This window comes from Hypomesus transpacificus, chromosome 26 (genome assembly GCF_021917145.1).
Source record: "Hypomesus transpacificus isolate Combined female chromosome 26, fHypTra1, whole genome shotgun sequence".
NCBI lineage: Eukaryota > Metazoa > Chordata > Actinopteri > Osmeriformes > Osmeridae > Hypomesus > Hypomesus transpacificus.
In genome coordinates this window covers 6,671,810-6,698,704 of record NC_061085.1, presented here as the reverse complement: position 1 = coordinate 6,698,704, position 26,895 = coordinate 6,671,810, and the positions used below count along the sequence as shown (strand labels likewise).

At 46.3% G+C, this 26,895-nt stretch overlaps 2 protein-coding genes across 2 annotated transcripts; both read right to left on the bottom strand.

Annotated features, from left to right (window-relative positions):
• Positions 1-142: 142 nt before the first annotated feature.
• LOC124487605 lies at positions 143-12,623 on the bottom strand. Its single transcript, XM_047050030.1, has 15 exons — positions 12,443-12,623; positions 8,652-8,777; positions 7,827-7,982; positions 7,552-7,690; positions 7,180-7,349; positions 6,911-7,045; positions 6,607-6,792; positions 6,330-6,503; positions 5,941-6,242; positions 5,695-5,837; positions 5,315-5,536; positions 4,939-5,181; positions 4,687-4,817; positions 4,193-4,537; positions 143-4,016 (listed from the first exon to the last, which is right to left on the bottom strand). Exons 1-15 carry the CDS (start codon positions 12,497-12,499, stop codon positions 462-464), a joined length of 6,084 nt encoding a protein of 2,027 aa, XP_046905986.1. The 5' UTR covers positions 12,500-12,623; the 3' UTR covers positions 143-461.
• A 2,100-nt stretch (positions 12,624-14,723) lies between these two features.
• Positions 14,724-25,852, bottom strand: LOC124487603 (desmoglein-3-like). Its single transcript, XM_047050029.1, has 15 exons — positions 21,667-25,852; positions 20,878-21,009; positions 20,587-20,745; positions 20,367-20,508; positions 19,904-20,073; positions 19,638-19,772; positions 19,293-19,478; positions 19,125-19,212; positions 18,653-18,935; positions 18,367-18,509; positions 17,905-18,126; positions 17,404-17,661; positions 17,198-17,319; positions 16,559-16,831; positions 14,724-16,410 (listed from the first exon to the last, which is right to left on the bottom strand). The coding sequence occupies exons 1-15, from the start codon at positions 21,712-21,714 to the stop codon at positions 14,959-14,961; spliced, it is 3,813 nt and encodes a 1,270-aa protein (XP_046905985.1). The 5' UTR covers positions 21,715-25,852; the 3' UTR covers positions 14,724-14,958.
• Between the last annotated feature and the right edge of the window lie 1,043 nt (positions 25,853-26,895).

The window sequence follows — 26,895 nt, the reverse complement described above, 5'->3', positions numbered from 1 at the left end:
AGCACAGCAGGTTGGTACGTGTTAGCATTAGCTTGCATTCTGATCTTACAGCCCCAAAGGCACAACTGATATAATCCGCTCTGACACTTGTGGGAAACATGTTGGCTTTTGGATGTGAGAAATATAGTTTCGATAAAGAGCGTTAATTCATTTGGCATTTATTCTGTAATTGCAGTAAAAATATCAACATCTACAATTGATCATGTAAAAAAGTACAGAATCCACAAATTATAGGCTTTCCACACACCACAAAGACATGTACAAACATGTTCAGTATCTAAGCATTTACCAATAAAGCATTTTGTTAATCTTATACCTAGACCTATATACTTTGTCATGAAAAAAGCAAATAAGCCAAAATACCAACAGCCAAGCAAGTGATTTACAGTCAGAATCTCGATAATAGAATCCCCCGGACAAGTACAGAAGCAATGCTTCCGAGGACATTTTCTGCAAAGCTCTCACTGTTGACTACACCTGCGAGAAGGACTCGTTGGACTTTTGGGACTTTTGGTGGAGCCCTTTTTACTTTTCCTCAGTTTGTTCCAAGGAGTTGGAGCTGTGACTTCTTGTGCAGTGACTTCACCTGTTTCCCCACCAGTGGCCCCAGCCGTCTCCACGCCGCCCTGGGCGTCTGTGGGTTCTGTTGCTACCTCTGTGGTACTAACTGCCCCTTCCGGCACCTCGACACCCTCTGCGTCTCCAAATTCGTCCTTGGCCGGTGAGAGCTCACCTATTTGCAGGGGTTCAGCAGCCAACACCAGTGTCCCCTCAGTACTTGGTGTTGCAGAAATGTTGGCTAGTCCTGTGCTTTCCAACTCCACCTTCTCAGCTTCTGAACTTGGTCCAACGCCCTCCACTAGACTGGAGTCTACATCCACTGCCTGCCCATCAGTACACACGCCCTCGGGCTCTGCCACTGCGACAATCTCTGTCTCGGGCATCGAAGAAGTCAATTCTGTCTCTACCTCCACTGTGGAAGTAACTTCTGCATTAGATACTTCACCTACAACAAGACCATTCTGTGATTCTCCCCCTTCCGATGCTTCCTCAAAGGACTGGGATGATAAGGCCATGTCAGTGGGGAGCAAAATCACTGTCTCAGTCTCCTCTGAGATCTCAACATCCTGGATGATCTTTGTCTGGTCTTCCTCCTCCAGGACACCCTCACTCTCTACAGATGGAGATATTTCCGAATCCTGGTCAGGTTGTCCTTCAATATACTCTCCTGGTGTCTGATGTTGCAGCGATGACATCAATTCCTCTTTGGTGTATTCTTCTTCCGTATACTTCTCTTCTTCCTGGTCATCACCAATACTGTCTTCTGATGTCTGATGTTGCAGTGAAGACATCACTTCCTCTTTAGTATATTCTTCTTCTATATACTCCTCTTCTTCCTGGTCAGCACCAAAACTGTCTTCTGATGTCTGATGTTGCAGTGATGACATCACTTCCTCTTTAGTATATTCTTCTTCTATATACTCCTCTTCTTCATGGTCATCACCAAAACTGTCTTCTGATGTCTGATGTTGCAGTGAGGATGTCACTTCCTCTTCTATACACTGCTCTACTTCCTGATCATCACCAATACTATTTCCAGACTCATTTTGATGTGATATTGTGCCTTGTTCTAGATTTTCTTCCTCTACCCCACCATCTGTAATGTTTTCAGCTGAGGGTTTTTCATGCAGATCTAACTGTGAAAGTTCCTTTTCTGAGAGTGTTTCTTCTTGTTTTCTTCTTGAGTTTTCCACTGTGAGGTGATCTGAATCTGCATCTGATCCCACTTCTTCAAATTCAGACAGAACTTCTTCCAGGTCACTGGTAACAGTTGGGATGACAGGGACTCCCATTGTAAGGTGATCGAGATGTACCTCTGACCCCATTTCCTCAGGACTTTCCTCTTCTAGGTTTTCATCAACATTATCAACAGTGGGCTCATCCTGGGACAATCCTGACATCACTTCCTCTTCTTGAGCCAGCATTCTTGATTCTTCCTCGTCTGACTGATCTTCTGCAACTAGATCGATTATGTCAGATCCTGACAGAGAACACTCATGTGTGGACCCCTGGGCCAACATTGAAGCATCTTCACCAGACCCCTCATCAGAAAGATCATCGTCCTCCTGGGCCTCGGTCCCCTGGCTTTCAACCTCCTCCACGGACTCCTCCACAGGAGATCTGATCTCCAATGCCGTCTCCTCTGCAGTCTGTTCATGTAGATCCTCAGATACCTCAATCGGGGAAATACTTTCATCTGCAAAGCCTATGTTAGCGGCTTCTTCTGCTCGTTCCTCTCCCAGTAAGTCAGGCTGTTCGCTCTGCCGTTCCGAGGTCTCGGTTGCTAACACCAAGCGCTCCTCCCCGGGACCCTCATCCAGTGTAATCTCAGTTGTCAGAGGGGAAGCCTCCAATGCGTCCTCCTCCTTAGTACCGTCTTCCCGAGTTGGATCTTCAGGGACAGGCACGGCTGGTGTCTCGCTTTCTGAGAACTCGTCTTCGGTGTCTTCGCTTTCCGACACGTCTTCAGAGGTCTCTCCTGGCTCTTCTTCCTCCTCGGACAGCGACGGATTTCCCCACTCGTTGTTTGTAGACACGGCAGTTTCAAAAGTGAACCGGCTCTCGGATACAGTGTTGGTCTGTGTTGTTAAGACCTCAGGAGGTGAAGTGTGTCTTGGTGCTATCACTTGTGACCCCTCATGACTAGTCATGCACCCTCTCAGTAAGGGCCCCCGCTGGGCACAGACTGGGACACCCTGAAAACCTGTTGTCATCTGACCCACACTGACCTGACTGAACCCAGCTTGCACCACGCCTGCTGGCAGAACTTGCCTTACGGCGGTCTGTCCTGCTAGTACTTGCCCCTCCCCAAACTGCGTCCCCCTGACTTGTCCCATCCCCGGTTGCCCTAACATAACTTGCCCTATCCCTGGTTGCACTAACATAACTTGCCCCATCCCTGCTTGCCTTAACATAACTTGCCCCATCCCTGATTGCCCTAACATAACTTGCCCCACTCTAGGCTGTCCAACACCAACCGGAACCACCCTAACCGACCCCATCCCTTCTTGCCCCACCCCCCTCGTTAAGGTGTGTCCTGGCAGAATGCCACGCACACCACCCTGGGCTGCTGTGCCTAAAACCCCCTGAGGGGGAACAGCCTCCTGGACCAGGACTGCACCTCTGGGCAGAGTGCCCTGAGGAACACCTGGGCTTAAGCCTTGTGCTTCGGTTCTGACCTGCCTCTCCACTATCATATATTTACCATCCGAGGTGCGACCTACGGTGGACCAGCCACCTGTGGGCACAGAGCCCTGGACCAAGCCTGGGCTCCCTGGAGCCATCATCACCGGGCTAGTGGTGATAGTGGGCCTGGTAAGGCTTCCAGGGCTGGTCGTACTTACATCAGAGGTTGAGGTCTCTGATATGACCCTATTGCCTTGGATAACCAGGCCTTGAGAGGATACTTGGGATCCGTCAATCACTATCATACCCTGCAGGTTAGCAGCGGGCCTCTCTGCCAACAGCACAGTGTTGTGGACCTGTGGCTGCACTACGTAGTGCATAGGCTGCACAATAGGGGTGGTGGTGTAGTACATAGGCTGCTGCACCAGGATGGTCTGACCAGCAGGGGGAGACAAGGGTGCCCTGGTGACATGACGGGTCGCAGCTGATTGGCTAATGTTGACGCTGCTGGTGGATGATTGGTGGACGTTAACCATGCTTGTTGAGGATTGGTTGATGTTGACGGTACTCTTAGCGATGTTGCTCTCTTTTTGGATGGTTTGTTTAGACTCAACAACGCTTTCTACTCTAGGGGGTTGAGAGGGTTTGGGAGGGGAGCAGATCTCAGCCAGGGTCCTGAACTTTGGCCCCAGGTCGCTGAGGAACTGGAGTTCGTTGTCAGATTCCAGGAGGCTGCAGCAGCCCACTGAGCCCACAGGAGAACCCTGGCCCTCGTTGTCGAACAGCAACAAACTGTCCATCGTAGGAGGGTCCTGAGCAGCGCTTGTCTTCTGCAAGGGAGAATGAAACACTGAAATTCAGAAAATGCTAAACACGACAAAAGAACCCTTTTTACTCACTTTTGCTATACATCTTAATGCTCTTTATTTCACGGTTCATCAGACTTAAGTTTGTAAAAGACATAAACAGCATTGTACGAAGCAGGTGATTGGGGAACGTGCAGTACCTGGAGATAGTAGTCCTCTAGGAAATCATCAGGCAGGGCCATGCCCTCAAACATGTGTTGTGCGTTAGCGTTCCTGGCATGGGAGGAATGTGTGTATCTGCCAAAGGTGGAACCGTGAGAGGTCCCCAGATGGTAGCCCCCCCTGTGGAATCCGTAGCCGGTGTCCATCTCTTGCTGACTCACGCTGACCTCTTGACGCAGCGTGTTACTGTATTCACTGTACATGCCGCTGTTCCGGTAGCTGTTGGCCACTCTGGAGGACTTTGTGACGAAGTTCACCGCTTCCAGAGTCCCAACGTTCGCTTGGTCAGTCACGACCATAGGAACACTGCGCAGGGGAATCTCCTGCATAAATAGATACAAACAGACAATGTTATTACTAGCAAGAAATTTGTAATGTATTATCAAACATTCTTTGCTTCTTGGGGCGTATTTTCAAAGACATTTGAGTGCAAAATGATAGTTCCAGGATGTTGGTATACTAAAGTACTCACCCTATCCTCTCCGTTGCCCTCTGTGTGGTAGGAGATCAGGTGTGCCTTGACATCAAATGGAAGGTCGGTGAACTGGTCAGGAAAGCTGGCTGGGTCCCCACAACGACAGAACACCACCAGGAGAGGCAGCACTGTCAACACACAGCCAAGGAGGCAAATAAGCCAGATGTTCAGAACAAACAGCACGTAACCATGAACGTATGGAACTGTCTAAGAACTATGTGTGAATGTGTTGTAGAGAGCTCCACCCACGTAGCAGTAAGAGGGCCGCGGTTAGAAGAAGGCTGATTGCTGGGGCAGAGAGTTGGGAGGAGGGGGTCTGGGCGTATCCCATGAGCCTTGAGCGACAGTCCCCACCTTCTGGGCAGGTACACACCTCCACCCTAAACACCTCCTTGTCTGGGCAGGCTAGGCCTTGCTCATCTGCCACCTGAACGAGCACATCATACACACCCGGCCACAAGGCCTCATGGGAATGCAGGGCAGCTGTGGTTTCTGTGGAAAATGAGGGGAGGACAGGAGTGAGAGAACTGACAGAAAGAGAGAGAGGCATTTTATTTCATCCCCCAGTCCTGACTTCCATGTTACATCTTTTTGAATCCTACAATCTTCTCCCCTCTTCACTAACCATTGAATGGCTTCACCTCCCATTTCCCTCGCGTTCCCTCTGTAACCACGGTGAAGTTGAACGGAGCCCCGTTCGGTTTGACATCTTCATCAAAGGCAGTGACGTACACTGTGCGCTCATCAGAGCATACACTCTCAAAGCTGGTGGTCAGGGTGGGGCAGTGGTCGTTAGAGTCCAGAACTTGGATAGCTATGGTGCCTGTCGCTGTCTTTGCAGGCATGTCTGAATGTGGGAAAAAGGAAGAACTGTTGGAACATTCACTGCAGACAAATGTTAAATTGTGCATTTTAAGAATAATAAATGAAACCAGCTTTTACACGCTGAACTGATTGTGACTTGAACACGTTTATGCTCAAGCACTTCATGACAAACAAACCTACCCTTGGTCAAACAGAGTATCTTGGCATAGTATGTCCCATTCACCAGAAACTTGGACTCTCGATCTGGCTTCTTGTTGAGTTTGATCTCAGCTGTATTCACATCAATGGTCAACCAGTTGTCTGGATCATAGGACTTGGCATAGCTGAAAAGTGGGTTGTATTAGGTCACTACGAGGCCGTATGCCATCAGTCCATGGTGTTGCTAATTCGATTACAAAATAATTAGGTTGATGTATTTTCACTGACCTGACATCCTCTGCAGGTTCTCCAGTATCTCCATCCACAGCAGGATAGGTGGTGATCACCCCATCTTTGGGGAACTCTGCTGGGTCTTCAGACACAGGCACAAGCTTGGTGGTTGGCCGAAACCCTGGGCCTTCAGGCATGTTGTTCACGGCAATCTTAATCGAGTAGCTCTTTTTCTCTGTTTTCTCAGACCCAGGACCAGACCCAGGCGTAACACCAGGCTTCACCCCAGCACCTGCCCCAGCACCTGTCCCAGCCCCTGTCCCTGCCCCTGTCCCGGCTCCTGGCCCAGCTCCTGCCCCACCTCCAGCCCCAGCCCCTGCTCCACCTCCAGCTCCACCTCCAGCCCCTGCCCCACCTCCACCTCCAGCCCCAGCCCCTGCTCCACCTCCACCTCCAGCCCCTGCTCCACCTCCACCTCCAGCCCCTGCTCCTGGCCCAGGTCCCCCTCCTCCCACTGTCATGTCCACATCCATCTCAACAGCACTCCCCACGACGAAAGGGGCTACATTTTCTATGACCAGTCTCAGCTCAAGCTTCTGGACTACCTCAAAATCCACTGCCTGATGTGTTGGACAGTATAAGGAAGGAAGGAACAAAAATATATTTTAGGTAATGAACCAAACATTAAAATCCAAACATAACAAAAAGTTTTCCAATACATACCTTGACGAGCTTCAGAATTCCCTCATTGGTCTTCTTGTCTGTCTCAATGGTAAAGAGTCCGTCTTCATTTCCTTTCACAATGTGAAAGACGGCCTCCCAGTTATCTGTGCGTTCCACATCTTTGTCCAAAGCTTTGATCCTCATCACAACCACATCAGCCACATTCTCATCAACACTGCCTGCATACTGAAAAAGAACCAGAACAACAATCAGCCATGGACGAAGACACAAAAGATGCAAATGTCCTGATCGATTTCATGGGATCAGATCAGGGTTCAAAGGAATTGGTGTTGGCGGTCATTACATCTGACTTTTCCAGAGTCGGGACGTTGTCATTGATGTCCAGGAGTTTGATCTCCACCGTCCCCGTCCCTGTCAGTCCTCCCAGGGCCCCTCCCATATCCGTCCCTTTCACCACCAGCTTGTAGAGATCAACCGTCTGCATAGATAGGACGACACACATGTTTACAGCTCTAATGGACACGAGCGGCGGAACACCTGGAGCTTTCGATTCATCTGCAGCTAGGAGCGACATCTCTTAGAGGCACAGCAAACCTCCAGGCCTTAGCTAACCTCTCTGTCCAATGTGGCTTGGTTGACGTAGAGCTTCCCTGTCTTTTCGTCGATTTTGAACATGGATGCCGAGCCCTTTGGCTCCTGACTGACGATCTGGTAGGCAATCTGGGAGTTAATGTTTCCTTCTTCGTCATCATCCATGGCGGTGATCTTCATGACAAAGGTACCTGTTTTTTCCCAGCAAATGGGGAAACATGGGAGTAAATTATCACAGAACATGGCAAAAAACTCCATCTTAAGATTGTACGGAATATGTATTGCATACTGCGTGTTGAAGCGTGTGCGTGTCTTAATGATGCAATTCTTTTGTTTGAAGTATGGGTATGAGAGCCTTAGTTGTAACAGAGTAGGGGATGGTCAGTTAAATACCTTCTTTACTGGACTCTGTGACTTCCCCAGAGTGGAACTCAATATACGGGCGGTTATCATTCTCATCAAGGACGGAAATCGTAAGTGGAATGTTGGCCTCTGCCAAGCTCCCATTTTTATACCTTGCTACACCAAACAACTGTGTGGTAAGGTTAGAGGTGAGGGGGGGGGGGGCAGAAATAAGTGGAGAGAGGCAAACCACATGAATATTTACAGGACAGCGCGTGACTCTTTACGAAACAGTTCACCACGTTTGTCTGACAGGGTGGACTCACATTGTACTCTGCTCGCTCCTCGCGGTCCAGGATGCCAGTAATGCGTACAAACCCGTTTACAGGGTTAACGAGAAAGAGGTTAAAGGGAGGCTTGTCAGCACCATGCCCTCCAAGGGAGTACTCCACCTTCTCCTCTTCTTCCTTGTCAGAGCGAATCTGAACAAAGGATACACACCAGAAGCCGTCAGGTGACACGGCACGCTGTGTTCTTGCACTGTGCATCTACTGTATACTGTTGTGATTAGAAAACCATTCATTACATCCTGAGTATGAGAGCATTATGTTTAAATGTGACATACACGTTCGGGTCATTGTGACCCTTCAGTCATTGTACAAAAACAACGTGAAGCATTTTTCTTTTAACCGTCGCATTGTCTCAGACCTCCCACAGCGCGAAGGTTAAAAGAAAATGCTTCACTTTGTTGTATTGGGTAAAGTTGTCGCAACACGACGATGGGTCATTGTGAACCTTCGGGTCATTGTGACTTGAAGGCAGCACAATTGTTGAATGATGTTATGTAACAGTCTACAGAATGTACAATTTGATTCCATTTGCCAGTTTTCTTGCAAATAATTATTTGAATTATTAAGTGCAGAACTGGCTCAGACTGCATTTTGCGTTGGTACTTCCCATATGTCAAACAAATCACTCGTCATGACCTGAGATCATGCAGAACCTGTTATTGATTCTCTGTGACAAGTTCTCAAAGAATCAAGGGGGAAACAAAATGGATGCCAAGTTTCAGGTTTGGAGCAGGTGTCAGCAATGACTGATTGCCAAATTATTCAATACCAGAACTTCCTGAACTATTGTTTTTGAGTTACCTTAGCAATAAACAGTTTCTGGGTATAGTCATGATTCTCTTTCAGTTTGGCAGGTGGAAGAATCCACTCTCGTTTCTGTCGTCTGGAATTGTGGCGTTTCCCTGCTTTTGCCGTGCAATTGAGAGCCTGAAAAGAAAGTACAATCAAAAGAAAATTGAATCTCATCACACACACGTACTGTTCAGTACACACACAGACACACAACCAAACACACACCTTAACATATACACCAACAAACAGAGTCAGTTCTAGAGGGTCATTGCTGTAACAGCGTAATTGCGTTCGACCCACCTATTAAAAGTCCTGTCAAATTTGCCTAAACAGGAGGGGTGAGGGAGTTGGGCTAGTAATCAGAAAGTTGCCGGATCGATTCCTCGCCGTGCCAAATGACGTTGTGTCCTTGGGCAAGGCACTTCACCCTACTTGCCTCGGGGGGAATGTCCCTGTACTTACTGTAAGTCGCTCTGAATAAGAGCGTCTGCTAAATGACTAAATGTAAATGTAAACAAGGCATACCCAAAGTAAATTGTATGCTGTTCTTGAACAATTTGGAGGACATGCATGATGGTGGTATCTTTTGAAAGGTGACACTCTGAAGTTATTTCCCCTGTTGTCAGAATCTGTGCAAGTGCTAATGGTGTCGAGTAACAGAAGCTTAAACACAAGGAAATACAACGTTTTTATTTTCGCCTGAATTGTGTTTGGCATACAGATGCCCACAGATGCCTTTGGGTGGGAGCTATTAGCTGGGAGACACAATTGCCCCACAGCATGAAGCCTTACATAATCCAAGTCAAAAGTCAAATATAACCACAATACATTAGACATGTTTTTCTAGGGTACATCCATAATTGTTGTCTCTAATGAAAGGTTGTACATTGAGCTATTATATCAAATTATATGATGCCAAATCCCCCATTAGGGCACAACGCACAGATTTTAGGAGCCACCTGGTTGGCTTTAGCAGACTATGGACAGCTCCTATTGGGTGGAATGCAGGTCAAAGTGCAGTGGCCAATATAACACTAATATATCAGGAATATGGGATATGGAATATGACTGGACGCTTCTGTCGTCAAATTTAGCATGATTCAACAAAAGTTCATGGCTAATTATGGATGTCATAAAAAAAATGCTTTACTTGTTTGGACCTTTGGGGAACGCAACCAGACCATTTTTGTTGGGATGTTTTGCATAATTGGACAACTGTTATCTTTTTTTTGGTGAGGTGTCTCTGTTTGCTTTCACTTTCTTGACACGTTCGTGGCCGGACAAAGACGTTGATTGTACTTGTTGTTGCGACTCAATGTTGAAATGGGCAACATCAATATAATCATAAAAACCTGGGGGGGGGGGGGGGGGAGCCGCTAAGAGGTTTTACTGTAACACTCATTCTCATCATTCTTCCATGACACAACAGAGCTATTTAAATAACTTGGATTCTGTTGAATTGGGATGTTTTCTGTCACGGCCACAGCCGTGCCCCCCTGTTTTTGGTTTTGCCATGTCCTACTGTTTCCCTGTCATTGTCTTCACCTGTGTCTCGTTCATTGTCTTCACCTGTGTGTTGTTTGGTTCTGTGTATTTAGGTTTCTGTTTTGCGTCCAGTCTTTGTCTTGTCATTGCTACTACCCCTGCTATGTGAGTACCCTATCTGTTTCCCCCTTTTTTGGGATAAAAAACCCCTTCGTTAAACAATGCCTCGCATCTCTCCTGCGTTTGGGTCCTACCCCACCTCACACCCTGACAGTTTCATTTGGATGTTTCATCCAGATAGAAAGCTGTATTTGACACAAAAAATGTTGTGCTGCAACAAGCAACATAGACAAAACTGAGTTCAACAGTTGGGTTAAAAAAAGAATGAAAATTAAAGATTTTAAAATGAAGCGAAGCCGGTTACATGTATGAGAGAGAGAGATTAAAGCTGACAGAGAAACAAGTTTACGCAAAGTGATGGAGTGGCCAGCACACACACACACATTACATGATCTCTCACACATACATGTTAGATGACTCAGTCATTCCACATAAATATTACATATGAAGTCACACCCTGTTGACTTGATGGTTGCAGACCTTTATCTGGGAAGGAAGGTTTCTTGGTTGTACATTTCCCTGCGAACACTTTACATACGTTAAGTAAACGTATCTGTAATAGCATAAATACTATCAGAACGTACAATATTGTTGAAATCTAGTGACTGACTTGTAGTTAACTTGTCTGGAAATGCAGTATGATAATGGTATATTTAACCTGGAGTCAGATGGCTGAGCGGTGAGGGAGTCGGGCTAGTAATCAGAAGGTTGCCGGATCGATTCCCCGCCGTGCCAAATGACGTTGTGTCCTTGGGCAAGGCACTTCACCCTACTTGCCTCGGGGAGAATGTCCCTGTACTAACTGTAAGTCACTCTGGATAAGAGCGTCTGCTAAATGACTAAATGTAAAATGTAACCTGTGGGATTAGTGTCATCATATAGCTTGCTATGCTCATGTACTTCCCCTAGCAAAGAACTAATCCTTTCTTCAACAATCATTCAAAACTGATTTCAACATTGGATGATGTGAATCAAATGTGTGCCTGGGTGCTTTAACTCATGATGTTATGCAAGCTCTGCCTTTGCGGTACTTGTAGTAAGAAAGAACAGATGTGACTGATTGCTGGCACGTTTAGACTTTGGACGTTGTCTTGGAATTTGCACTTAAATCATACTGTTGCTGACGGGTATATTCTTTGCTTAGAATTAGGCTAAAAAAATATGATTGCAAAGAAAGTGCACTGTATAATGTTTTCTTTTAGCAGAGGCTTACATCCAAAGTGAGTAACAGGGGGGATTTCAACCTGCAACTGTTTGATCTGCAGTGAAATGCTCTACCCCTGAACTGGACCCATACACGTGTGTTTGTGCATGTTCACACATCACTCATAGCATGTTCAGTTTTGTGTAAACCCACACTACACCCAGGACATTTTGTCCCCTTGCGGATACATCACTCTGCATGTGGGCAGGTCTGCTCTTGTGCTCAAACAGCACAAACATATCTGTGGCTGCAAACTGGGCTAAACTTCACCATGGACAATGACATTCCTGGCAAGCACCTTTGTTTTAGGTTGCGGTAAGCATTTGTTTTAGCAGAGTATGGCTTTTCATGTGAATGATTGGAACCCATGTTTGAACGAACCCCGAGAGCTCCCTTTCCCGACAACTCTCAAACTCTCAAACACGTAGACGTGTGTCATTACACATGGTATTGGATAATTACTCTTTAACTTACTAAAATGGTTATGGATGTTACAAGTCTGGTCTTGAGTAGCAAATCAAGCACATGTTACAATAAGTCATATAAGTCTGTTTATTAATGACTACAATCTCCACGTAGGATTTTACTGGCTTTAGTGTTAAGTTACCTGCAAGCTCTGTTTACTTCTGATTGACAAAGATTTTAGAGGAGCTGTGTCTAAAGTGGAATGCCAAGGAAAACACATTTTTGGTGTAAAATCAAATAGATGCATGGATTTTGTGGTAACAACATGCCACATTTACATTTAGTCATTTAGCAGACGCTCCTATCTAGAGCGACTTAGAGTAAGTACGGGACATTCTCCCGGAAGCAAGTAGGGTGAAGTGCCTTCCCCAAGGACACGACGTAATTAGGCACGGTCGAGCATCGAACTGGCAACCTTCTGATTAATAGCCCGACTCCCTAACCGCTCAGCCATCTGACCCTCCAACCATGCTGGTCAGATGTGTCAATAGAACAAGTGCAACAAAAAATTGGAGGTGGTACTCACCAGTGCCAGCATTAGCAGAAGCAGCAAGCAAACTCTCGCAAGGCAGATCCTAACCATGGCTGCACATAGACTGGACCATGGATGTGGATGATCAGGCAGGAGTGTATTTCTCTGTTACGCAGACTATACTGTGGGAGACCTTGGAAGAAATGTGAAGGGGAGGGGGGGGGGGGGTCGTTTACATTGATGACAAGGAGGTGCCTTAAATACGTTCTCCGCCGGACACACCCATGTCAAGAATAGTTTACATCACAAACTCCCCCTTCTCCACCCACTTATTCTCCCTCCCTGAACTCCCCCCCCCCTCTCCTCCACCACCAACACAAGCACACACACACTTTCCTCAAGTCTGACTACAAATATTGACATTCCCTCACTCCCTCCTCCCCCTCTCCCTCTGAGTTGTACTTTCACACCCCGTTTCCAGTGAATGCTCTTGAAAGGTGTGTTTCTGCGTGTGGGGACAGCTGGGGCTTCAGGCAGTGTACTCCAACTGACTAGGGAGACAGTCAATTTGACTGCTTTGCTTCAGGACCTTTGCCTTGAACTACCTACTATAGCCATAAATCTACATAGGGTGGGGTATGTAGTGGAGACGGGAGACCTGGTTGCAGCATTCCAACGCATGTGTTTGTTTTTGAAACAGGGACGGCTATTCAGCAAACAGCAATGGTGTAAAAACTGGTTTAATTGGTCTGTGCTTATCCACTTGAGAGAATATGGATGATATGTGACAGTTTGAACATGACGTGTAACGAATGGTACTATTTGTTAAAAATATTTATTTGTATCGGATTTACATTTAGTCATTTAGCAGACGCTCTTATCCAGAGCGACTTACAGTAAGTACAAGGACAGTCCCCCCGAGGCAAGTAGGGTGAAGTGCCTTGACCAAGGACACAACGTCATTTGGCTTGGCGGGGAATCACTCCGGCAACCTTCTGATTACTAGTCCGACTCCCTTACCGCTCAGCCATCTGACTCCCCTGACAAATATCTGACAAATATAAGAACAAACCAAGAAACCTTTCCACGGTATACCCTCAGACTAAGGTTGACAAAAAAATATTGAATTGAATTGATGTTTATTGGCCATGAAAGTTTGCACAGACACGGAATTTGATTTGGCAGGAGAGCCTACCTAGGCAGCCATCAAAGGCGCCCACCAGAAAGATTACAGCAAAGCATAACATGAGGAGAGAGGAGGAGAGAAAAAGGCAACCCCCATACAATGCTCCTAGAGGAGTACAGTATGGGAACAGGCAAAAACCTCAGCACATAAGCCCACAAACATTAACAACACAACATTACAAACACTTGCAATGGGAAAGGGCGGTGGGGTAGACCAGCAGCATCTGGACCTGCGACCGTAATAGGCGCTGGACACAGACCCGCCAGCCACCCAGGGAAAAGCAATCGAAGGCGTTGGATGGGGGTGGGGGGGTGGTGGTATCTGTAGTAGGTGAAAGTTAGTGTGTGAGTAGGTCTGGGTTGGCGCCCTCGACCTAGGCCACAATCAGTCCGAGTCTCTCTATGCAGATAGTGTTGGCAAGGAGACGTCCTTGGTCATGACCCAGGTAGAGACCAAGCCACAGATGTTGATGGTGGGGGAGTGGGAAGGGAAGGCATGGTGGGGGAGTGGGAAGGGAAGGCAAGATAGTCTCGCTTCAGCGCTCTCCAGGGGAGTTGTTTTCCAGCAACGGCCTTGGCCACGGCCTGAGCTGGTTACGGGGCCGAAAGTAGATGAGATTGGTGTAGATGTTTAGACGAGTAGATGCGACTCAATTTTCACGTCCACCCTTCAGGAAGGCCTCCAGATCCTCAAACCTTCTTTGCTGAGCCGCGAACTTATCCCTGTTGTACTCCCTATTCTGCTGTAAGTTCACAGTCAGTGCTCCAACGGCTCTGCCCACCGTCTCAATCAGGTCGGGCAGCCTAAGGGGGCTTTTGATGGCTGCAGCCGTTTCCTTGACTTTCCGATACACAAGCCAACCGCCTAATCCACACAGCAGAAAGCCTGTAATCATGGTTCCGAAAAATAAAGATGTCTTCAACATCCTCAACGGAAAGCGCCGCTAGACACACGACACGCCAATTGTCCCACGCGTCCATCGTGTAGCCAGCTGCAAACGTCCCGTCCGGACATTTGGGTTCCCCCGAACCCGAGCTTCTCTTCGAGAAGATGGTGTCAATTGCATTGAGAGACCAGCTAATTAATTCCATGCTTCCAGTTTCGGAGAGTGATGGTGAGAGAGTATCTTGAGACAGACAAGACAGACAAGACAGAGCGAAGCAGGGAAGGTCAGGGAGGGGAGGATAGAAAAATGCGACCGCCTTCGTCGAGAGCCAAGAGGGAAGAATATACATACAGTCTTAACAGTTTAACGTTTAAGGTTACATTTTCATTTATAAAGTCACCAGAGGCATTATCTATTCCATCACATGATAACCCACATTCCAAAACTACCCTTTCCTGTGTTGCCAAAGCAACTCTTCTGACTAATGTCTATGATATCTCAACCCTGAGTTTTCCTTGCCGGTTCTCCTTTAGAACGTATTTTGTTCTGCCCACCACTCCCCTGTCTCTCAACCCACTGCACACCCCCTTGCCTAGAAAGATTAGGTGGCACTGGACCAACTGTTGTTAATGGACCAAGACTTACTGGACTGAGTGCTCCTGCCCTTAAACAACCTGAACTTAGAGAAACTGGATTCTCAACCATAAAATGGCCTCCAACGTAATCACCATTACATTCTGATTGAAACACCTGCTCCAGCACCAGTGGCTCAGAACCCATGTAGTCATGTGGAATGTGCCTGCCTGCCAGCATGAAATTCTGAGGACCCTGGAGAGCTCCCACAGGGTTTTGAAGATGACCGAAGCCAACTCCACCCTCGACCAAAATGGTCTGACCTCCCCCTCCTCCCATCCCTCCTCCTACTCCTCCTCCCATTCCTTGTGGGAGAACCACACTTTCCATCTTGGCCAAGGTGGCTTGTCCACCATTACAAGACACCGGGTTTGGACCTACACCCTGGCTCTTGCCCACTATGACCACCCTCTCCCCCCTTTTCAGGGAGGAGGGTGGAAGAGAGAGCATGCCGGTGTGTCCAGCGCTTATGGTGCGTTCGACGTGTCCAGTAAGTACATCCGTAGATGGCCCGTTGACCACTATCATGCCCTGTGAGTTCCCTCGCTCCAGCCTAGCTTGCCCCCCACCTCCACTCCTCTCCACCAGCACCATCCCCTGACCTTGGGCAGGCCCGCTAGACACCACCCGCTGCCCCTGCACCATCAGGCCCTGAGCGGGTCCTGGCGGAGGCCCGTTGACCGTTATCATACCCTGCAGGTTAGCAGCGGGCCTCTCTGCCAGCAGCACAGTGTTGTGGACCTGTGGCTCCACGACGTAGTTCATGGGCTGCAGCATGGGGGTGGTGGCATAGTACATAGGCTGCTGCACCAGGATGGTCTGACCAGCAGGGGGAGACAGAGGAACAGGCTGCTGCACCAGGATAGTCTGACCAGCAGGGGGAGACAGAGGAACAGGCTGCTGCACCAGGAAGGTGTGGTTCTGACCTGCCATGCCCTCCCTCAGGGTTCCGGAACGTTCCGACTTCTTCACCACCGTCCTCTCCACGTGCTTCACTGGCGCTGGGGGCGGAGGGGCGGCGACGGTGCTGGACGCCACTGTCACTATTGTGGTGGTGGATGATGCGAGGGGGGCGGCAGGCCTAGGGGGCGGAGGTGCGGAGACTATGGGTTTGAACTCGGTCTGGATCTTCTCACCTGAGCAGACCTCAGCCAGGGTCCTGAACTTTGGCCCCAGGTCGCTGAGGAACTGGAGGTCGTCGTCAGATTCCAGGAGGCTGCAGCAGCCCACTGAGCCCACAGGAGAACCCTGGCCCTCGTAGTCGAACAGCAACAGACTGTCCTTCTGGGAGTAGTTCTCTGCTAAACAGGTTGTCTTCTGCAAGGGAGAATGAAACACAGAAATTCAGAAAATACACACAAAGCAAAAAACACACATGCCGTATGGAAAAAACAGCATACACTGTGGACACAGAACATCTTGAGTGACATACAGTATATGTTGCATACCGGGTCTCGGCGCTCACCTGTGAGTAGTAATCGTCCAAGATATGATCCGGAAGAGCATCGTGTAGGTCCACGCTGTCCTCCATACCTTGGAAGTAGGTCATGTCCATGGAATCCATCTCCACCATTTCCGTCTGCTGATAGTCAAGGTGCGTGCCTCCGAAGGCACTCATTTTGGACACGGCAGCCATGTTGTGAACTGCCATGGTGGTGTTGGCCCACTTCAGCCCCATGAGGGTGGTCTGGGGGGCAGGGGCGGAGATCATCCATGGGGTGGACTTCAGAGGCACCTCCTGTGGTGGAGAGGGGCGAACCATTGGGGATGAAAGTATACACATCGTCAACTTTAAGGTACAATAGGTAGGATTGTTTCAGTTCAAAACGTCTCGTCCCCAATTAACTGTGGCACAGACCAAAATGGACACAATTGTGTGGAATTGGATATGCACAACCAGTCAGAGCAAAGAAATATAGCTCCTCTGAAATGTCCTCATATCAAACCCGCCCCACACCAGATAAAGTCAGACCCATCAGCCAGTAGAAATATCCCATGAGCTCACAGATTAGTCGATTCCCAGGCTATTTAGCATCTTCAAATATACCCAAACACAAAGCTTTCCATATTTCAACCATAGATGATGACTTTATTTCCTGTTTACCCTGTCTTCCCCTTGTCCCTCTAAGTGGTAGGATATCAGGTGTTGTTTGGGCTCGAATGGGAGGTCGACAAACATCGTTCCTCCTTCCCCACAGGGAAACGTCAGCATCAGAAGGCCCATCACTGAAATCACAACCCAGAAACAACCGTCAAATTTGGCTTCCATGATCACCTCGCAATGGAAATCTCATATCTAGTCATACTCACACAGCAGTATCAGAAACGCCAACACCAAAATACCAATCGCCGGCAGTCCGAACGACGACGACCCCTTTAAAGCTGCCATTTCTCCATCTGCACCCTTGACCCCACAGGTCCTGTTGTTGGAGGAGGAGCAGGTGCACACTTGTAACAGGAGGTGCTGAGGTTCGGGGCAGGCCAGCCCCTGCTGGTCCTGTATGATGAGGGTGATGTCATACAGGCCGGGCCACAGGGGCTCCATGGCCCTGAGAGAGGTGTTGGTGTCTGGTGGGGGAGAGTTCAAGTCATCTCAAGTTTTAAGATCTTTGATCCACGTGTAGAAATGTAAGTAATGAGTTGCCTAGAGCGACAACTACAGCGCTTTCGATGCTTTGCATGTATTATGGCACTACCTGGTGGCAATATTTCCAATGACTTTGTTAGAAGTTGCACCGATTTCTTTCGCCATTCGCCGTGTTTCAAACCTCAACTCTGGTTGAGGTTTACAGAGAGTACAGAGGTACTCACCTGATATCTCCTCCACCATCCACGCCCCCATGCTCTCCTCAGACACCAGCGTGAATTTCAAAGGGGCTCCGTTGGGATTCGCGTCTAGATCTTCTGCCGTGACGTTGAACCGCTCTGTGCCGGAGCACAGGTATTCCTGCGTGCTGATTAGCACGGGGCAGTTGTCATTTAAGTCTTCCACGTGTATAGCGATGGTTCCTGTTGCTGTCTGTATGGGCATGTCTAAGAAGTACATGGGAAATCAGCCGAACGCGCAATGCAATCCTGCCACTGTAATTGCAAACAGAATTCGAATCCTGTCCTATTCGAATCGTATAAATGTCAATGTTCTTTGTTTGAGATTGACAGTAATGATCAAGCAGGGCTTTTGGAGACTCAACAGTAATTGTTTTAAGAAGAAGTCAGTTCTGAGAATTACTACTATATCTCAAGACTTCCGTGATGTGATGCTATAATGCCTACCTTTGGTCAAGCAGAGTATCTTAGCGTAGTATGTCCCATTGACCAGGAACGGCGACTCTCGATCCGGCTGCTTGTTGAGTGTGATCTCAGCTGTGTCCGGGTTGACTGACAGCCAGTTGTCGGGGTCAAAACCTTTAGCATATCTTTGTGGATCAAATGGAAATAATCCGATTTTCAATAGCTGTTCCATAAAACATGACAAGTTCCATGTTTCCTTGTTTATTGAGAGTACGTTCCTACACATTTCATAAGATTTCATTACGGGATGAGCCAAGTGTGCACTCACTGGACATTTTCTGCCGGTTTTCCAGTGTCCCCGTCTACCGCTTTGTACGTAGCAATCACTTTAGATACACTGTCTCCTGGGCTTTCTGATATGGACAAAGGCTTGACTGCAGGCCTGAACACAGGGCCGTCAGGAAGGTTTTTCACGGCGATCTTCACAGGGTATCTTTTACCGCCTCCAATTACAAGCTTACTCCCTGCTGCTCCACTGGAGACACCAGTGCCACCCCCAGTTCCACCCCAAGTTCCACCGCCAGTTCCACCTGCAACCCAAGCCCCGCCCCCTGCTCCACCACCGCCCCCTGCCCCACCCCCTACGCCACCACCACCTCCTGCTCCACCACCACCTCCTGCTCCACCACCACCACCTGCACCAGCCCCACCACCACCTCCTGCTCCACCACCGCCTCCTGCCCCAGCCCCACCCCCTGTCCCACCACTGCCCCCTGTCCCACCACTGCCCCCTGCCCCACCACCACCCCCAGCCCCACCAACGAAAGGTGCCCTGTTTGTAACCACCAACCCTAACTGTAAGTTAGGATGCAACTCAAAATCGACAGGCTGCAAGAGAGATTAAACATGATCAGCATTGTCACGTTCACTTGCACCCCCCATAGCGGAAGTGACCCATCGAATCATACCTTTTTAAGAGTGAGCACCCCCTCGTTGGTCCTGGGGTCGGTGTGAATGCCGAAGATTTGGTCTTCGTTTCCGGAGACGATTTCAAATTCAGCGAGCCAGTTGTCTGTTTTCTCCAGGTCGGAGTCCAGGGCCTGGAACCTCATGACCTCCACGTCGACTGTGTTCTCATTAATGCTCCCAGAGTACTGCAGAGACCCAGCAGAGGTTCAGATGAGGCCACTCATAACAGATGTAGCTCAGAAAGGCAGAGCCAGGCTAAACTCTGCTGCTATGCTACTGGAATGTCCTTGACACAGAAAACATCATGTGAAATGGGTTCAAATGCATTCCTAGTCTATTTTCACCTCATCTTTCTCCAGAACTGGGAGGTTGTCGTTGATGTCCACAACTTGAATTTTCACTTGTGTTGTGCCTGTGTTGCCACTGGATGCTCCATCCATATCAGTTCCTTTGACAGTCAGAAGGTAAGAATCGTATTTCTGTATGAGAGAAAGATGAACAGCGTTTTTGTGAAATCCCTTTTCCTTTAGGAAGATCTAGCATATCATCAACTTAAAAACATGCTTTGGGAGCTTGTCGGTCTAGTAGAACGATTCCAAGCTCCACTTACCTCTCTGTCAATCGATGGGTTCTTCACAGAGATGAATCCTGTGTTCCTGTCGATGCTGAAAAGCATGGCACCATCGGTCGGCTCCTGCTTGGTGATGCTGTAGGAGATCTTGGAGTGGAGAGAGTTGGCCTCATCAGCGTCTGTGGCAGTTACCTTGGTAACCACTGTCCCTGTGGGGCAGAGAGAAGACAGTAAAGAAATGTCACAGCCTTTAGACACAGCCGTTGGTAGATGCAATGACAATCTCACACCAGGCAGTTGTTCGGTTCAATCACGCTGGTGGAAATGGTGATAGAAAAGCTTATTTTGACCTTCATTTAGGCCTGTTCTAAGCTTGCTCGCTTCAAGACACAAAGATGTATCGCCATATAGTCATCGTCACATATCATGTTAAGTCGGTCGTCAGTCCAGCATCATGTCACTAGTTACCCTGACAGGAAGTAGGAGTTTTAGAGCACATTACCTGGAGGGCTGGACTCTATGACAGTGGCCGGTGCCTGTATGTCAAATACAGGTGGGTTGTCGTTTTCATCCACCACCTCAATGTTCAAGTCAATTTTTTCCTCCGCCACTGTGCCATTTTGAAATCTGGCCACACCATTCAACTACAGTCAGAAGAAGCACACACATTCATTACATGACAGGTATGAAGTGTGTGTGTTTGTGTGTGTGTTTCTGCTTACTGTGTATTTGGGTATCCGTTCTCGGTCTAGAATCCCTCTAATGCGGACCAGGCCGTCATTCTCTCCCACGATGAACAGATTGACAGGATCCTTGCTAGCTCCACGGCCAGTCAGGGTATAGAACAGTTTCTCCCCGCTATCCGCCAGATCTGATCGAATCTAAAAACAGTCACAGAAAGAGAATTGAGTGCTCTCAGACCCAGAGCTTTTCCAGCAGTGCGCTTCTAAGAAATGATACCTCACTAGAAACTATAACAGAACAAGAAGAATGAGAAAAGAGAGAAGTCTTACTTTGGCAACGTATTTCCTGTCGGTGTAGTCAAAGTTTTCCTTGAGCTTTTGTGCTGGAACGACCCATTCTCTCTTGTGGCGCTTCAAGTGCCTCTGCATACAGGGCCCACCACACGCCCGGTCACCACAGAGCTGCAAAGACAACAGGAGGTTGAATCACTCCCTTATATTGAACTAGTACATTATTTACGCTCAAGATTGGAATATTGAAATATTTGACCATTAATAATGTAATCATTGAAAACACTACTTGTCAACTTCAGGCAATGTGGATGATAAATATAACTTTTTCTTGTTGACGGTGAGTCTCATTGACAACAATGTTCATTATAGTTTCTCTCAAATGTACACTGTATAGGGACTGATCTTTGTGGTTATACAGGTTTCACTCACATCACACTTCATGCTTCAGGCCTGTACTGTGTCTTTATTCGATTTTTATGACCAATTATACCTGTTGTATACCTATAATGTCAAGGCTGTCATTAAGTCTGTGACACGGCTTGTAAAGAATGAATGGTATTACCTGCACCTATGTCAGGTCAGTTATTTAACACTCTTTGCGGGCTGTTCCGCACTGCTAAGTAATTTAAAACATAGTTGGTTATGACACTGAAGTGGCAAGAGTCTTTTAAATGACTAATGAATAACACAGCTGCATGGACCTAAATGTATTTTACCTTTATGCATTCAGAAATAATGTCCCTGTATTTACTGTAAGTCGCTCTGGATAAGAAAGTCTGCTAAATGACTAAATGTAAATGTATTAAAAACCTGGAAAGTACTTACCAGAATGGCAGAGCACAGCAGCAAGGTGAAGGTTGGTGCTTTCTCCATGTCAGGGTTGTTAAACGAATAATCTGACCTAGAGCAGGATGCCTTGAAGCTGTCTGGCTGGAGGCTAGAGCTGATGGTTACTCAGATGACGGTACGACTGCTTGTCGTCAGATTGTATTCACAGGTGAGCTTCTGCTGCCTGGAACCGGTGGAAGACTAGCTGCTGGTGAACCAAAGTACGATGGGCTGGTGACAAGGCAGTGAGTCTAACACGTCACACTGAGTGTCATCATTCCACATCCTGCTCTTGGGTTCTCTGTCTCTGTCAGCTCTAAGCCTGTCTTTTTATCTGCTCGTCCCTGATGAGGGAGGGGGCTTTCTTGTGGTTTTCGATCCTCCCACCCCGTGTAGGTTAGTGCCGTTATTGTCAATGAATGAGTCTGAGTGAAGCGGACAACTGTGAGATTTATGTAAGTTCATGGCATATTTTGGATGTTATTCTCATGAATGTTAAAAGCATATTAAACGTATCGTATCAAATAATCGTATGCCATCAAAAGACCGGTCCTGCTAATCACACGGTTAATGTTTTTATCGATACATTTCTTTTACACGTTTTTGAGAAAAGGCCTTATTTACTTGCCAACCCAGGTTTCAAGGGATATCGACCAAACCTATTAATATAGCTATAGCATTGAAGGTCTGCACTCTGAGTTTCAGTCAATTGTAAGAGTTGTAAAATGAAAGTTACTCTGCATCCTTACATCCTAGCCTGATGATCTTCATTTCTATAAGTAAGCCAACAGTCAAATGCTGTACTGTAAACATGGACACAGGATAACAAATCATCATGTTGAGCAGGCAAATGCATCGTAGTGGATCTAAGTTGAGACTAAAAAGTTGTCACAAGTAATGTTTATTTCAGAAACAAAGAAAAACATGTAATGCATGTTGGCCAAAAATACAGTGCATTAACGAGAAACCGAGGATTCCCCATTGAGAAACATTTTTCAATCATAATAATAATAAAAATACTCCCTCAAAATAATGTCAATGTCTGAACATTGACAACTGAGTCTGATTTAAAGGACAACTAATCGTATGCTTGTTACCATTAATTGAGGCACGAGGCAAAAATATACATTGTGGCCCACAGAACAACCAGAACAACAAAGTAATTTGACACACCCACCAACATCAACCCTAAAAACAATGGCAGTGAAGATATTAAGCAGTGAGAACCTAGATGATGAGCTTGAGAGACAGTATTGGCATATACGACCCAATCTACCGTCATACAGTTGGTCTGTTCAACTGTGAAGCTCACATACAGCTTAGCGTCCAAACACGTCAAACAATGTTTTAGCTGATCCTGGACAGTCTCCAGTAGTGCCAAAGGAATTTCACAATGAAGTCAAAACCCCAGAGGGGAACAGTAGGAGGAGCAGAATTGGCAAGTGGTGTTCATTACAATTTGCATATAACACACTTCCTCTAATAGCAGTCTGGTTTCTCTCCCAGCACGCCACAGCCCTCCTGCTTAACCGGTTAAGTTAGTTTACAGTCCTCATAGGGGTGGATTAAGATCAAAGCAAAATGTCACCCATCTACAAAAATCCTAACTGGCATGATTCAATTATCTCACTCTAAGATTTGTAAAAATGTGTGTGTGTGTGTGTGTGTGTACCATTGATAAAATTCGAATTCATATGACGGAACTGTAACATTATGGCAGTGGTGGCTCCCCTTCCCAGATCACTGTTTTGACATTCCTCAACACACACACACACACCTGTATCTCCTCGGCCTGATTAGAGGTGTCAATCTATATATACCAGCTTAGCCTGTTTCTTCGCTGCAAAGTCTTGTTAGTTATGTTTTTTTACTTGCAATACCGAGCGTACTTATCACAGAGATTTATGTGCACCGAACCTTTGTTTTTATCTCTACCATGCTCCTGCTCTTCCCTTTGGATTCTTAGAAACCGACATAACGACCCCTGCTTAACATCGGTACCTGCTCTGTGCCAAGCCTCAAAAAATTGAAATTCCTGAAATTCCTGCCAGTCCCTGCTCGACATAAGCCTGTGACCCGACCATCCTTTGGATTTGCTTGTTTGCCTGTTGACGACCTGTGCCTGCTTGACTACTCTGTACTACCATTAACCTCTTCATCCCTAGGCCTTTAGGCCTTTTTCTTAAGTCCCGCCCCCGAAAAGGCATGCCCAAATCTAATGGAGTATATCTCCAAAACTACAAGGGCTATAAACATAATATTGGTATCACAAAGATGGTAACACATGTGAGATGTATCCTGAAGCGGAATTATTAATGTGGGTATTAGTTGGTCAGAGTACATGAAGCTAGAACATTCAATTAAATTGTGGAAATCTAAATTCTGCCTAAGAAAAACAAGTTTTATATGGAATGCTATATTCAAATCATGGGTCTGCAGCTCTAAAACAGTTTGGAAACATTATCCTATGTATGTTGAGTACATATGTGAAATTTGATGTCAATAGGATAAAGCAAACCTAAGGTCTAGTGGTTTTAGTTGAAGAAGTGCAAGGACTGTAAATTTGGACATTTGGGTAGATTTGGGCACCAACATTTGCTATTGACTTTTATCAGATACCAGACAGCTAAATTAATTAAATTTCACTATATGTGTACATTCAATCAAAATACAACTGTTTTGACTTACTTTTCACATTTTCACCCAGACCTCTCTATGTTCCGATCGAAATAAACCATTCTATGGTAAAGTTGTACTCCGAACTGAGTAAATGTATTACAAAAGTACAGAACAAATTTAAAAACAAAAACTCACAACATCTCATAACTATGTACAGTGATATGGTGACCTTTAGTGGATTATCACTTGTTATGATCAAATTATTATCAAACTGTTTCATGCCAAGGCCCCCCAAATAGCATAAGCTATTGACACTATTAGCCTATAGAAATTGTATTTAAAAAAAAAAGTTAACCTTTGCTGACACCCCTATGACATTTCAAAACCATATAGTGATATTAGGTCCTAAAATAGGTCCTTGGTACCCTAAAACAGAGGTTCCCAAACTTGCTAAAGCCCCCTTGGCAGTCCCCAGCAGAATGAGTTTCAATGATTGCGCGCATGGATATATCTCATGCTTGGATATTTCCTGATTCGATTGGTAAATTGTGTGACCCCTCATCATGTGACCTCTCTGTGGCAAGCTAAATATTAGCTAAATTACACGAGAATAGGTCAGGAAAAACAGTTAGGGCAAACATTATATGTCCCGTAAATGGGGACAAAGACGTCCTGTTTCGCTTATAACTATATAGTCACTAAGGTTCAAGCTAATGTTTTAGCTATTAGGAACAGTGTTTGCGATTTGAAATGACTTCAGAATGTCAACAAGGCATGGAACTATCTTACCGAGTGGAATTAGTTGACCAGACACTACTTTTTTCAGCAAAATTCATACAAGGTAGGATAAAGTTGTTGTTGTGATTTCAAAATGTGAAACCTTTTTTGGTAATATATTTATGGATTGTTTCGTGTGTGTTAGTGTTAGCCCAGCATGGTTGGCATTTTTGGGAAGGGCTAAATAGTGGCTTTCAATTGACGTATTGCTTTCGTGGCTACGTTGAGAATTATCTGTTCATTTATCACAATTACATCGGATCAGCAGTGCCACAAATGCGGAACACGGATTGGTTGTTGCTACTTCATGCATTTATATTAATTGCTTTTAGCAAAAACCGTTTCTATATATTTACAGATGAGATCCTTGTCGCTCCAGTGGTATATAACTTGACTGTTTTCGCGCATGTTTACAATCCGTAATTAGCCGATGTATGTGACGCATGCAGCTAGGTACCGGGTCCGATCATTACAAACATATATGAAATTCAATTCATTGACATAAGTGTAAGTTGTGTGTAACAAGAAGCAAGTAGGACCTTTCTCTCAAAAGTTACGAATATCAAATTAAATAAAAAGTAACAAAACGGAAATGAGATATTAAGAAAACAGCCAGAAACACACATGTGCAGGTACTAGTGCAGTCAAACGATTAAAATATTCAATCATTTTTATCTATTCTAAAAGGCCCTTTGATTTCATTTTGTCCCGTTATTTTTTCTCATTTTAATGCTCTCATCAACATGGAAAAGTGGATTAGATTACTTAGTGCAAATGTTTTTTTTAATTGAAAGCAACAATGCAATCGCCTGGCTTTGGCGAGTGGGCGGGGAATTCGCATCAGCTGTGTGCTTGGCCATCAAGTGGTATTTCAGACTGGACGTGCCGCGATGAAAGCTCAAAACACACAGATCACTTTGGTCTTGTCAATGGAACCATTTGGCAACTTTTTAAAAGTAAACTTTCCATTCAGAATCTTATTGGCATCCATTTCGGGATCTCGCGCTCGCTATCCACTCAAAACGTAACGTTAGCCTACTGCTCTTTAGCCGGCTCGCAAGCCCAAACAAGTGTGTGTGGCATGCCTGTTTTGTTTCCGGTCTAGCTAGATCCGGTGTGGTGTTGTCGTTTTTCTAACGTCAGTAGTTGTTGCAACAGCATGTCAAAAATGTCAAAGTTTGCTAGGCCAAAAAGAATGTTAATCGCGCGATAAAAAAATTGACGCCATTCATTTGGGTTTGCGTTAACGCCGTTAATAACATGTTAAACTGACAGCACTAGCAGGTACACATTTTCATCTGCTAGCTGCACCAAGCTGAGATATTTCCATGAATTCAGCTCTCTGAGAAAGCATGCACATGAGACTACATTCTATACCAGCATGCCCGAACACGTTCTCTACCCACCAAGTTAACCATCATGATATAGTTTCCCATATCAGAGCCTACCACCAGTGGTACGTTTTAGATGTTGCACATATCCTGTAACCTGACCTTGTCATACTCATAATTCTAGTCAGAATATGAGTCTGAAACCGCTCCGTTGGGCTGTGAGTATGGAGCGTGTTTCAAGCGAACCCCGAAAAACAATGCTTCTTCGCTCAATTGGATAGACCTACAACCAATCAGAACAACGAGGTATGTTGTTTGTTGAAAACAAATTCAACCCATGCGCTATTTGGTGACATGGTTGATGACGTTACTGTTGATCATCTGTCCATCATCGTATAAAGCCCACCCTGACAATTTGATTGGTACGAACAGCTCTTGTTCGGGTATAGTTTTTCCCTGACCGAGCTACTCCAGACCTAACTTTTTTGTGGGCGGGGCT

Coding starts and splice junctions, on each gene's coding strand:
- LOC124487605 (XM_047050030.1), bottom strand. CDS start 12,499: ATGGTTAGGATCTGCCTTGCGAGAGTTTGCTTGCTGCTTCTGCTAATG. Junction 6,243..6,329: donor GAGCAGGGGCTGGAGGTGGA/GGTGGAGCAGGG, acceptor GGGGCTGGAGGT/GGGGCAGGAGCTGGGCCAGG. Junction 4,017..4,192: donor TAGAGGACTACTATCTCCAG/GTACTGCACGTT, acceptor TCTCCCTTGCAG/AAGACAAGCGCTGCTCAGGA.
- LOC124487603 (XM_047050029.1), bottom strand. CDS start 21,714: ATGGAGAAAGCACCAACCTTCACCTTGCTGCTGTGCTCTGCCATTCTG. Junction 19,773..19,903: donor ACCCATCGATTGACAGAGAG/GTAAGTGGAGCT, acceptor TCTCTCATACAG/AAATACGATTCTTACCTTCT. Junction 19,213..19,292: donor GGGTGCTCACTCTTAAAAAG/GTATGATTCGAT, acceptor TCTCTCTTGCAG/CCTGTCGATTTTGAGTTGCA.